This window comes from Zalophus californianus, chromosome 16, assembly GCF_009762305.2.
Source record: "Zalophus californianus isolate mZalCal1 chromosome 16, mZalCal1.pri.v2, whole genome shotgun sequence".
NCBI classification, from domain to species: Eukaryota; Metazoa; Chordata; class Mammalia; order Carnivora; family Otariidae; genus Zalophus; species Zalophus californianus.
The window spans coordinates 38,470,579-38,483,855 of NC_045610.1; the positions used below are offsets into that span (position 1 = coordinate 38,470,579).

At 47.8% G+C, this 13,277-nt stretch overlaps 2 protein-coding genes and 2 non-coding genes across 4 annotated transcripts; all 4 read right to left on the minus strand.

Annotated features, from left to right (window-relative positions):
- Positions 1 to 713: 713 nt before the first annotated feature.
- TRNAC-GCA lies at positions 714 to 785 on the minus strand. The gene has a single exon. It is a non-coding gene; the product is annotated as a tRNA-Cys (tRNA).
- A 719-nt stretch (positions 786 to 1,504) lies between these two features.
- Positions 1,505 to 5,608, minus strand: C16H17orf98 (chromosome 16 C17orf98 homolog). Its single transcript, XM_027567883.1, has 3 exons — positions 4,650 to 5,608; positions 2,642 to 2,741; positions 1,505 to 1,767 (listed from the first exon to the last, which is right to left on the minus strand). The coding sequence occupies exons 1-3, from the start codon at positions 4,854 to 4,856 to the stop codon at positions 1,610 to 1,612; spliced, it is 465 nt and encodes a 154-aa protein (XP_027423684.1). The 5' UTR covers positions 4,857 to 5,608; the 3' UTR covers positions 1,505 to 1,609.
- A 1,912-nt stretch (positions 5,609 to 7,520) lies between these two features.
- Positions 7,521 to 12,164, minus strand: RPL23 (ribosomal protein L23). Its single transcript, XM_027567884.1, has 5 exons — positions 12,041 to 12,164; positions 11,388 to 11,471; positions 10,969 to 11,097; positions 7,748 to 7,861; positions 7,521 to 7,644 (listed from the first exon to the last, which is right to left on the minus strand). The coding sequence occupies exons 1-5, from the start codon at positions 12,051 to 12,053 to the stop codon at positions 7,562 to 7,564; spliced, it is 423 nt and encodes a 140-aa protein (XP_027423685.1). The 5' UTR covers positions 12,054 to 12,164; the 3' UTR covers positions 7,521 to 7,561.
- On the minus strand, positions 11,222 to 11,356 carry LOC113908371. Its single transcript, XR_003515446.1, has one exon. It is a non-coding gene; the product is annotated as a small nucleolar RNA SNORA21 (small nucleolar RNA).
- Positions 12,165 to 13,277: the final 1,113 nt, after the last annotated feature.

Here is a 13,277-nt window from a genome sequence, read left to right on the forward strand (position 1 = left end):
AAATAAATAAAATCTTTTTAAAAAAAACAAAAGAAGTTAGTCTAGAAAAGGTGGGTAGGTATTTTTAAAAAGATGTCTCTTCCTTGAGCTACAAACAAAGTGTCTCCCCCTGACCGCTGTGTGAACATGCTGACTTCCAGCAGACACAAAGCTCCCTGAGGACAGGGGCCCTATTTCATGTTTTCATTCACAGCTGTCTTGCAAGCTCTCTCAAAAAACATGTTGTATGAACCTCTTTAACTGATTGACATCAGATTGCTAAACTTGTGTTCATAGCTCTCACACCTAATTATTTTATTTTATTTCTTTATTAAAGAGTTTTATTTATTTGAGAGAGCACAGCAGGGGAGAGGGTCAGAGGGAGAAGCAGACTCCTGGCTGAGCAGGGAGCCCGATGCGGGGCTCGGCCCCAGGCCTCCAGGATCATGACCTGAGCCGAAGGCAGAGGCTTTAACTGACTGAGCCACCTGGGCACCCCTCTCACACCTAATTTTAGATTTAGAATTTCCTTCGGGACTTTGACTTAATTGAAGCCCAACGGGGTCCTCCAGGGGTCTCAGCTAAGTGTCACTGGAATGTAGGGGAAACTAGTAGTGTTTCAGTACAAGAATGAATTGAGAGTTCCTTGTCTTCTCTATTAACTCTGGCTGGGAGTTGAGAGGTACAGTGCATTTCCTTGCTTCCATGTAATGGAAGTAAAAAAGGGAGGAGGAAGGGGGCACCCGGATTTGAACCGGGGACCTCTTGATCTGCAGTCAAATGCTCTACCCCTGAGCTATACCCCCGTGCCCTGGGATCCTTCTCTTCTTTGTCCACTGAAGGTGACTCAGTACCATCAGGTTCCACCCCACACTGGAGCTCTGGCGAGCTTTGTGTTCTAAAGCTCCACCTTCTTTTGTATCCATCATCTGTTTTGCCTTTTCTCTTGGCCACCAATAAACTGGGTGGGGACACTTGAAAAATGACATCCTGGAAACTAGCTGAAAAGGAAACTGACAGAGCACCAGCGGAGAAAATGTCCACAAGCACTGTGTCAGAATTACCACGGTAGAATCCAGAGGCTAAAAAGCAACCCCAGATATCCCCTTGTTCACTGCCCTGACTCTTGATGGACTGAGGGTGGAAAGGAGAAGGAAGATGTCAGTTAGTTTGGCTGGGATGACTCTCAGGAAAATCAGGAAATCCTTCTCAGGGCAACCAAGGACAATCTCTTTGGACAAACCGTCTGCTCCTTTCTTGATGGGCAAACAGCAGCCAGCTTCTAGCCTGGGGCACTGCTGCTCCCTGAGCTTTGTGGAGGCTGAGGTGCGCAGCATCGTTCCTTCTTCTGACATGGGCCCAGGAGAACGGAGGCCTCCTTTCAAGCCTGGCACTCGTGGGCATGGAGTGTAAGGGAACAGGTCTGAGGACGCCCTCTCTCCTCCCACCTCCTCTCCAAAGGCTAGAGAAGCTGAGGCTGGAGAAACTAGCCCCCACCCCCAACCACAGGAAAGAAACAGCACACTTGGAGGCACAAATAACATCATTGTTTATATATAAATAGCATTAAGAATTCATCTAAACATCCGTCTTCTATTCAGGTCAAGGGGTGGGAAGGAAAGAGATGCTGTTAGAAGAGAGGGAATTGGGTGACCTCTCCAAAGACAGACGGGCGCTGGCGGAGGGCTGGGGTGTTCCGGCGATAGCCAAACCGACCATTGAACCCCTTGATCGTTTTCAGTTCAGCATTGTAGTGATCATGCCCAGTCACCTGCTGGAGGGAATGCCCTTGGGGGCAGAGAGAGAGGCCTGAGCCCCCATTCAGCCCCCTCTTGCTTTGCCCCTGCTCCCACGGGGCTGGTATAGAATGTGCTCCCCATGTCCCCGCTGAACCCTCCATCCTCAAACGTCTCAAGCCTCTTGATTAAAAGCCAAGGGTTGATGAAGTCCAGGAGACAGACAGCTTTCTAGAAACCAACCTGCATACCAGGAGTAGCACACAGGAGGAACGTGAATGCTATGTGCTAAGACAGGAGAGGACAGAAACTTCTGGGCTTGGCTGAACTTGCCTTGCTCCCAGGAAGACTGAAAATATTTCACCCTTGCTTCTGACCCATGCGGAGAAAATGGATGAGCTCAATTTGGCCAAATGGTGGAAAGGGTCATGTGACTAGAGTGTGACCAAAGGGCATTGGGGTTGGGGTGGGCGGAGGGTTCACACTGTCGGAAAAACCTCTCTCAACCCTTCCTTTCCTGTTGCTCAGTTGGGCCTGGAAAAGCAGCAGGACACAGCCTGTTGAGGGAGCAGGGAGGGGAACATGGGCTTCAGAGTAGGAAAGAGTGGAATTCCAATCCCAGCTACCCTCCTCAGCCAGTCACTTTACCTCCCTACACTTGTTTGCTCAGCTGGAGCGCAGGGAGAGCGTGAGCGTAAAACCCACCTGACCTACAGCAGGTGTTTAGTCCCTAAATAGAAGGAGCATGGTGACACCATTCGGCTCATGTCTGAGAAGAAAAGCTGGGGACACAGTCCCAAGGCCTCTCCCCCACCCCCCCAAACCAGGGCTCTCTGTGGCCTGATTTCTCTCTCTGAACTGGGGACCTCACACCACTCTTCCAGGGGGGGGTTCACGTCGAGGCTGAAAAGCCGGGTGGCACTTGCCTGCCCCTGCCCAGTTTCTCCTGTTCAGGTATCTCTGTCCTTCCCCAAAAATGTGGAAATAATCCACTATCCAGCCGTCTCTTCCTGTGCCACCGTGATCCTGAGAGTGAGGGAGAAAACACAAGACTGTCAGCCACCATGCTGAGAGGTGCACACGCAAAACTCTCTTTGGGCTTGTTGCAAGGGGAGAGAGCCGAGGTCCCAGCCAGGGGTCGCCAGGCCAGACAGCTTAAATATGAATACACATAGTGACCTACTGCCTCTCAGGGAGAGGCAGCCTAGGTGGGCAGTTAAAGGCTCAATGTCTGCTGCCAGACAGACTGGTTATTATCCCAACGCTGCCACTCACAGGCTGTGTGACCCTAGGCCAGTGACACAGCTTTTCTGGACCTCAATTTCCTCCTCAGTAAAAGGAGGGTTGCTGTCAGATTTAAGTGAGATAATCCTTTTTTTTAAGATTTTATTTATTTATTTGACAGAGAAAGACACAGCGAGAGCAGGAACACAAGCAGGGGGAGTGGGAGAGGGAGAAGCAGGCTTCCCGCGGAGCAGGGAGCCCGATGCAGGGCTCCATCCCAGGATCCTGGGACCATGACCTGAGCCGAAGGTAGACACTTAACGACAGAGCCACCCAGGCGCCCCATAAGTGAGATAATTCAAATAAAGGGCCTGGCATAGTAAAGGTTCCTTTTTGTTTTTAAGATTTTATTTATTTGAGAGAGGGAGAAGATGAGCATGGGGAGGGGGAGCAGGGGGAGAAGCAGACTCCCTGCTGAGCAGGGCGCCCCAGGTGGGGCTGGATCCCAGGACCCCAGGATCACGACCTGAAGGCAGACGCTTAACCGACTGAGCAATCCAGGCGCCCCTAATTTACTTTAAAAATAAACGATATCATGGGGCTCCTGGCTGGCTTAGTCCGCAGAGCATGCCACTCTTGATCTTGGGGTCCTGAGCTCAAGCACCACGTTGGCAGCAGAGTTTACTTAAAAACAAAACAAAAACCCCATTATCTTTATGTAAATGATAAATGTAAAAATGACAGTCGTGATGATTAAACCCTTATAAAATGGAACATAGAAAGTTTCCAAATTGTGCACATCATATTATTTTCAAGTTTTTAAATACTCAAGTTTTTCTTTTTCTCTGGTTCCTTTGGTCATAAAAATTAGGCGAGTAGAGACCCCGTACATACTCCAGCATGGGACACACAGACGGGTCCATATACATGCAATGCACACACCCAAACACCAAGACCACACACACACACACACACACACACACCAAGATTTGTTCGCAGAATAACCCCCATTAACCCCGCCTGTCCCCTCCCCATACCACTGTGACATATGTACACAAACACTGGAGGCAAAAGTGTTGGGAGAAGTAGCAGCCATCAGCAATAAGGTAAGGATCTTTGATCCCAGGTAGGACTCGGCTGAGGAGAAGAGGCAACACCCACGAGGGAAAAGGCCGGGGGTAAGCGAGGTCCGCAGAGGTTTGGGAAGTTTCCTTCCCACCCGCTCACAGAAAGTCCCATCGAGCGAGCCTCCACCCCACCCCCCCCACGCTCGGCCCCGGTAATTGTGACATCACCAAAGGAGGGCGCCCCGCCTGGAGGGTCTAGGCGTTGCTTTGTCTCGTTCGCTGAAGTCACAAGGATTTTCGCGCTTTTAGAGAATCTGCGGGTCCGTAACGTCAAAAAGGACAATGAACCGATTGGTTTGGCCGAGGCGGGCTTCAAGCCCCGTTCCCTAAGGTTTGCAGAAACCCCAAATGAGATCGCTCTCAAATTCGGGGGTGGAAAGTGATTCCGCGAGCTCAGTGAGCTCAATCCGGGTCAGCGGCCTGCGCTAGTTCCCTTTCATGGAGAAAGCCGAGGGGGCGGGGGTGGGAATGGGGAGCCTTCCCAAGAGGTAAGATGCCCGGATTTGGGAAGTCGCGCCCCGCCGCCAGGGTCAAGCTCTGCGGGGACAGCCGGTGGGATCGTCCGGGGCGCTCTTCTAATAACCTGTTGGGTTTTCCGCAGAATGGGCGGAACCACGTGGCTCTGGAAGTACCGGCGGGCGTGGTGATCCTGCTGGGCGTTGTAGGGCGGAATCGCCGACCAGAGCTTGGGCCTCAGGCGCTCATGGGCGCGGGCCTTGGTGCTCACCGCCACGCCGTCCAAGACGAAGCTCTTCTCTAGCCGCAGAGGACACTCGCAGAAGTGCGACATCCCAACCACTGCAGCCTCCAAGGGCCTTTCTGGTGGGAGTGGAGGGCCCTAGCTAGGCAGGGGCTCCCCTGCGCATTAGTCGCATTGTTACGTGGTGCGGTGTCAAAGACTCCTGTGACACAAACCGTACCGTCCCACCCAACAGGGTAGGCTCTCAGGGCTGTGGGGTTAAGTCACTCGCAAGGCCCCGAGGCGAAGGGTGACTAAGAGGGGACCAATGCAGGAGGCATTGGATTTTGGAGAGGGTATTTCTGAATTTAGGGGTGCGAACGCAGGCCCACTCCTCCTCCTCCCCGCTCCCCTCCTTACTATATACATTTACTAAACTCATTTCCGGGGAAGAACTGGTACCCAGAATGGATCAGAAAGAGTTCAGATACCATCTACTTCCAACTCTCATTTTTCATAATTCTAAGTTGAAGCTCAGAAACATTGGGATATTCCCTAAATCCATTTAGTGGCAGATCCAGAACCAGAATTCAGGTCTCCCGACTTCCCACTAAGCCCACTTAAAGCACTTCTCCCCACCTTATTGTTTTCATCAGCCAGTACTCCTCCTCCTCCTGTTAAAAGTTTTTTTAAAAACCAGGAGAGCCCGAATGGGGCTCCCTGCCCAGGGAAAGTCTGCTTCTCCCTCTGCCCCTCCTACAGCTCGGGCTCTAATAAAATCTTTTTAAAAACCCATCAGGTTAACACATTGCCATGTTTTCCTCTAATTTTGTGGATGTGACAGGATACAGCAAACCATTAACAATGAGTTCCTCTAGTTGCTGTGATTACAGGCAACTTTTACTTTTTATTTCCAAAATTTAATAAACCCCTTACAAAGATGCTTTACACATCAAGGTGCCTTATTCAGTGCCCCTCACACCAACTCTATGAGGTGCTATTATCCTAACACGAGACAGAACACGAGACAAAAGGATCAGGGAAATCTTTTATATTCACTATTATATGAAAGCACATTATTTTTTTAAGATTTGAGAGACCGTGAGAGTAGTGCAGGATCGGGGTGAGAGGGAGCAGACTCTCCGCAAACAGGGCAGGGCTCGACCCCAGGACCCTGAGATCATAACCTGGGCAACTGAGCCACCCGGATGCCCCAAAGGCACATGTACTGCATCTATACACAAACCCCACTAATCCTAGCAATTTAACGCTCAGCAAACTTAATGTTTCTATACTATGACAGGTAAATTCCTAGAAATCTGAAATTTCAGGAAATTAAGTTTATAGTTTTTTGAGTCCATTCTACATGGAATTGGAAAGAACCTGGAAGACAGAAAAGGCAGGGAAAGAGGCCCAGCCCTCACACCTCTTTATCTGAAGCAGGAAGATGAGACATTTCATACAGAGTTCACACAAGGGGATAAAAAGCATTAATTTTATTAATTTTTTAGATATTGAGAGCAAGCAAGCACAAGCGTGGGGTGGGGGAGCCTGATGCTGGGCTCGACCCAGGGCCCTGGGATCGTGATCTGAGCTTAAGGCAGACACTTAACCCACTGAACCACCCACGTACCCCAAGAATTTTAAATGGAGGACCTGCAGGCTTCACGTCACATCAAAGACTTCAAATTCACCAGGGTGGAGCATAGGGTAGGAAGACAGGTCTGTTTTAAGAGACTTCTGGATTTAATATTCCTAAAACCAAGATAGGCTCAGTCTAGACAGCCCTGGTTCTCCATCTCAGCTGCACCTGGGGATCTCCCGGGGATCTTTAAGAGGTACTGATGCCTGGGTCCTCCCTCCACAATCTGACTTAATTGGGTCTGGGCTATTGCCTTACTCCTCTGGTTGAGCACCACTGATTAGGTCTAGTACATTCCATTCTGAATCTTGAAGGACAAAAGGGTGGTCATCTTACCAAGTGAGTATGTGCTAGGGTCTAGGCATCCTCTAAACTTCAGCCTTACAAAGAACACCTAAGGCTGAGTATTTTCAGATACTAGATGTGTGAACACAAATCTTGGTCTAAGAAGCCTATTCCAACATCTTTAGGCCAGACTATTGACCCAAACCTGCTGAATGCTCATTTTTCCCCCTCAGGCCCCAAATGTCACATAAATAAAGGGTTTAGGAAGAAAAACAGTATCCGATGCCTTCCAGCAGAATTTGCCAAGGTTTACGCCCACTGTTGGTTAATTACATCACCTTTTATTCATGAATTAGGGTTTGGCAGGTACACTATACAGCTATCCTGTCAAAACGTTTTGATAGCAAAAACAATGCAGGTACTTTTAGTAACATCTTCCACAAGAGCAAATTTACATGGCAATTATGTGTTAGGTTTTACAAACATAGTCCTTTATGTGCTGGTTTACCCAAAGAAAACCTGTAACTGCAAGTGTGCATATATACACACGCGCCTGGTCCTTCCTCACATCACTCTGTGAACTCCATGTGTGTCCACCATCTGACCATTCACTCCACCTTATCTCAAATTAAGCACTTGGGGTAACCTCTCATCAAACACTATCTACTATCTGCAATTTACTCTTGTAAGGACTCCAAACACAAGTAAGTTTTTACAGCAGAAATTGGAAAGTCCGAAAGTTTCTGTACAGTCACAAAGCACAAGTACTGCACTGAGCAATTTCATTTTACAAAAGGTTAGGGGGTGTCAAGAAGAGTGACAGGTAGAAAAGAACAAGAAGGCAAACACTGAGAACAAATAATTTTTAATTAACAAATACACCAAAGAATCATGCAATGCTGCCAGCATTGGATGCAATCCTGGGCCACAAGTCTGCACACTCCTTTGCGACTGGTCCTGTGATAGCAGAACCTACATAAAAAAAAAGAATGAGATGACAGATAAGATCAGATAGATCCAGAGATGAAATCATCCCATCTCAAAGACCCAGGCAACACTGTGGTTTCTTTCTTACCTTTCATTTCACCTTTGTTGTTTACTATGACCCCCGCATTATCTTCAAAATAGAGAAACACACCATCTTTTCTCCGGTATGACTTTCGTTGTCGAATTACCACTGCTGGATGTACTAAGAGGGAAAACAGGACAGCAGTCACTTACCTGTCAAGTAAGTGACACCACAAGAAAGCAGTTTACATCTCATCCAGTTCCCCAACATTTCCCACTTGAACAGAATGTAGACTCACCGTTTGCTTTTTATTTCCTAAAAGCAAGTGTGAAAGAGCAAATACCAATCGCCCCTTAAGGAAAGACCTTACTCCAAGTCAAACAGCCAGCACTTCCTGCAAGTATAAATCTGTACTCTTTAGAACAATTAGCAACACACCAGCAGGAAACTTGCCAAGCACCTTCTATACTTGTTCCCATTTCACCCAACAGGTAGATACTGTTAAGATCCTAGTACCACAAGGGGCGCCTGGGTGGCTCAGTTGTTAAGCATCTGCCTTCAGCTCAGGTCATGATCCCAGGGTCCTGGGATCAAGCCCCGTATCGGGCTCCCTGCTCAGCTGGAAGCCTGCTTCTCCCTCTCCCACTCCCCCTGCTTGTGTTCCATCTCTTGCTGTCTCGCTCTCTGTCAAATAAATAAAACCTTAAGAAAAAAAAAAAAAAGATCCTAGTACCACAAAATGGGAACCCCTTTTGGCCTGCATAAGTAGAGGTCAAGCTATTAACTCATTAGGCAATATTCCATCCCAGTATATATCAAAACCTCCAAGTACATACATACCTTGATCTATAAATTACTGCTTTGGAAGTTTGTTGGGATTAAATATGTACCATGTTAGATTTTAAGAGAAGCTCATTTACATACAAATTCAACCAAAGAAAACCTACAACTAAAGATGCGCGTATCTGTACATTCACACTCCTTGAACCCCAGGAGCACATCCCAGGATCCTGACCACACACCCCACACCTTTATCTCAATGCCCAACTGCGGGCACATGTGTTATTAGAGCAGAAACTTGGAATAGGTTATCTCATGGCCAATACACAAAAACAGGATCATTTAAAAATGATTATGTCTATCCGTAACTTTTCACATGTAGGACAATCATCTATGCAGCAAAAAGAACGAGTTATGGGAAGGCCATGGTCCCATTTAAAAAGCTTACAAGCTAATTTTTTGCACGTTAAAGCAAAAAGAAAAGACAGGGCACCTGGGTGACTCAGTTGCTTAAGTATCTGCCTTTGACTCACGTCATGATCTCCGGGTCCCAGGATCAAGCCCTGCATCGGGCTCCCTGCTCAGCGGGGAGTCTGCATCTCCCTCTGCCCCTTCCCTCCCACTTGTGTGCTCGCCCTCTCTCAAATAAATAAAATAAAATCTTAAAAAAAAAGGCAACAAAATATTAACAGCGATCATCTCTTGAAAATCTGAAAGTAGGGTAATTGAAATTTAATTTGAGGTGCCTGCGAGGCTCAGTTGTTAAGTGTCTGCCTTCAGCTCAGGTCATGATCCCAGGGTCCTGGGATCGAGCCATTTAAATTCTCACAAATGACCACTCTAGTAGATGAGCGAGGCCACACACCAATCCAGGACTCTGGACTTCCAGAACTGCCCCTTTCCACATTTCTGTCTGTTATATGTAAGTCTAAGGTGAGGGGATGTATTCATTCAGCAGAAACAAGGACAAGTAAGACTAATAGAGTTGGCAATTCACTATTTTTCAAACCACCTCTGGTCTGTCCCACCACAATCTGATAGAGACCAACAACACACCCGGCTGCCATCTCACCAACAGTGCTAGTGGACTGCTCTGCCCTTCTCTGACGGCTTCCCGGGCCATAAATCAGACCCAGCAAGTGTTCTAAGAGGAAAGCCTGTCCAGTTGCATGCAGATCCCAATCTACACGCTGATTAATCAATGCTTAACCACAATGCTTGGCACTCCAAGCCCTCAAGTGGGTATTAAAGGTAAACAAAGACTTTGGACCCCCCCCCCAAAAAAACACCAGGGGGTGGGAGGGGTGCTTGTACAGGCCTACACAGAGTAACTTGTACTGACCAAGCCCATATTTGTACTGTCCATCAAGAGGTGGCTAGGACTTTTCAGAAGAGCAAGATATCCCAGGGCAGAGACAGACTAAGCAGAACAGGAGGAAAATTCAGGAGCTCCAAAGCCAGACAAGACATTACAAGTCAGAAGTGTTCTGAAACCCACCCCCCTCAACTTACACTCTTAGGGGGATTAAGCAATGAGCAGCTCCTTATTTTAGTTTCTACCAGAAAAGATTTAGAAGCAACCATGTATAACTTTTGACAAGTCACAATTCTGAGTTAATCTCTATAAAAAAAACAATCTTAATTAAATTGGAAGTGCCGGGGAAACGTTACACCGGCCCAAAAAAAAAAAAAAATCACTTTTGTTTACGTTCTTAAATCAGGAGGTATGTCATTCCATACTTACTAAGTGTTAGGTCACAAGCCAAATGCTCTGTGCTTAACTTATTACCTGAATCTCACAATCATTTGAGAAAGTATGCAAGTTATCATTCTTCCCCTTCAAATCAGTGGTTCCAGAAAAAGAAACTTGCCTGACACCTGGTCAAACTCTAAACGCCTCCTCCCGCAAAAATACATTTACTGGGGCGCCTGACTGGCTCAGTCAGTAGAGTGTGCAACTCTTGATCTTGGGATTATGAGTTCGAGCCCCACGCTGGGTGCAGAGATTACTTAAACATTTACTAAATACCGCCATATCCATTTGTAGCCAAGGAATCAGCAATGAGCCATGCTCCACCAACTGAGCCAGCCAGGTGCCCCGAGATTTACATCTTTAAAAGATGGGCTCTGACTTCAGTGTGGCAAATACATTTAAGGAGTAAAGGGGCAAGAACAAATAGAACAATGGGGTGCTTGGGAGCCCAGTCAGTAAAGCATGCGACTCTTGATCTCAAGGTAATGAGTTCAAGTCCCTCACTGGGCACAGGGATCACTTAAAAAAAAAAAAAAAAAAAAGGAAACAAATACAGCAAGACCAGGTAGGAGAGAGAATAGTCTCTAGGACAGCAAAAGCAGAACTTCCATTGCAGATATTTCTCTCACACTGTGTCTCAAAGGAAATCAAGCTTTAAGCCTTCAGAATGGTAAAATTATTATTCCATTTTCCAATAAAGGGAAAAATCCTTCAACTGTTCACCCAGTAAGGAGGATTCAGTGTCTCTACTCACCCTTCTTTCTGAGTTCTGGTTTGCCTTTCTTCACTGTGGCCATCACCATGTCACCCACACCAGCAGCAGGAAGTCTGTTCAATCGTCCCTTGATCCCCTTCACAGAGATGATATACAGGTTTTTGGCTCCTATGGATAATGTAAACAAAAGTGATTTGGGGGGGGGAGCGGTGTAACGTTTCCCCGGCACTTCCAAAGCCTCTCCCTCAACTCATACTCCCAAGCGGTTAGTTCCCCCAACCAAGGCGGAAAACCTTGTCACACCACCGATTGAAGCAAACCAACACAACATGCTGCTGCTTCACCCAAAAGCAGTGTTTTTACTCTGCCCTTTCTTGACGGCTCAGTGGGTCAGTAGTCAAGGCCCACCGAGTGCTTTTAAAAGGGGGAGTTTGGCAGAGCGCAGCTGAAGATCTCACCTGTGTTGTCAGCACAGTTGATCACGGCACCTACCGGAAGACCCAGCGAAATCCGGAATTTCGCACCGGAGGACCCACCACGTCCTGTGGATAGGAACGAAAACAGGACAGGGGTCACTGAGTAGTCCTGGTTCCGAGTTTCCCTCACACTCTCAAGGCATGAATTCACTCGCACATGCTCTGGGCAACGGTATACTCAATTCCCTCTCTCTGGGACTCCGCCTACCCCTCCTGAGCCACCCGGTTCCCACAGCCAACTCCTCACTATTACCGCGCTCACGTTACGATTAAGGGGCCTGAGCCACTCAATCCTCGCTCCAACTTTTGCACCACGTAGTTCTCCCTGCAAGGCACAAGGCGTCCACTCTGGGGCCTAACCCAGTCTCACTTCAATACCATTACTGAAGCACCAGGTGCAGAGGGACCCCGCGAGGTTTGGTCTAAACTCCTGTCCGGATCCTGCCAACTTAACTCTCCAGGCACCCCCCGCCGCCGCTTTCGGGGGCCCTTCCAGTGCTCTCACGGCGCCCTCCTCTCCCTCTCCGTCCCGGAGGAGAGCAAAGCGCCCCAGCTGCCCATGGCCGCCGCGCCGGGAGAGGCCAGCAGTCACCTCGCGACAGATGGCGAAGGATACTCAAGAGTCAAAACCTCACCTCGCTTCGACATCTTGAACGCCGGAAAAGGACAGAAAGGAAGTAGGTACAAAGGGACTCTGGGATATGAACCTTGATGCCCCGCCCAGTCTCGTCACGTGGCCCGGAGCTTGCTCAATCGGCCTCTTCCCCTCCGCCAGGGCGCTCTCTTATTACATAAGTACTGGACGTCGGTTTGAGCTCTCGTTAAGTGGGAGGTGTGGGTGTTAAAGGCTGCGGGAGGGAGAGACGCCCCGAGTCTCCTCTTTACGAGCCCTAAAGTAGTTGGGGATACGGAAACATTGGTTAATTTACCCAACGACCTCTTCTGAGCACGTAGTGTGTATGTGTCAGGAACTTCCCTGGACACTCGAGGTTCAGAAATGATTAAAAGCGCCTGTGCTGAGTAGGGGCCTCCAAAGAACACAGGGAGTGGGGGACCGAGCGAGAAAGAGCTCTAAATGGTGTCGTTAAGATGTGGTATTGAAAAAACAAATTGTGTTCAAAAATAGATTGCGAAAAAAAATCAACAAACTCCCCCCACCCACAAAAAGGATGTGGTTTTGAGTAAGTGCCATTCTACCACTACAGATAATTCCATGTATGTGTGTTTGGTCCCATACCCGTTTATATTTTAGAGATCTTGGTCTATTAGTTACCCCTTTCACAGCTTCAACCTCCCCTTCTTCTGGCTTCTTTGCTTTTGTCGATACATTCAAATATTTATTGAGCACCTACTTTATGCCAGGTACCGTCATGGGTATACATTAGACTACATCAGGGAAAAAAGTCCGATTAACATTCTTGCCCTTAAGAATTCTGCTAGGGTGGCAATGATAGTGGACATTCAACACTAAATAGATACAATAACTGCAGTGTATCATCCATAAGATGATGATGTGTACTATGGAAAAGTAAAAGAACAAAGTAGGTGGGATCAGGAAGTGGGAATAGGGGCAAATTGCAATTGGAAACAATATGGTCACTGTGGGCTCCATGGACGAAGTTGTTATTAGAGCAAAGACTTTAGGTGAGGGAGTTAGCAATATGAATGTCTGGGAAAAACAGGAAATAGTCATCAGTCAGTGAACAGGCCCAAGGCAGAAGTGTGCCTGAGCAATATGAGGACCAGCAAGGAAGCTGGATGTGACTGGACAGAGTAAGTGAAGAGAAGAGTACTAGGAGAGAAGGGCAGAAGTAATGGAATGAGGGCGCCTGGGCAGCTCAGTTGGTTAGGCAACTGTCTTCAGCTTGGTTC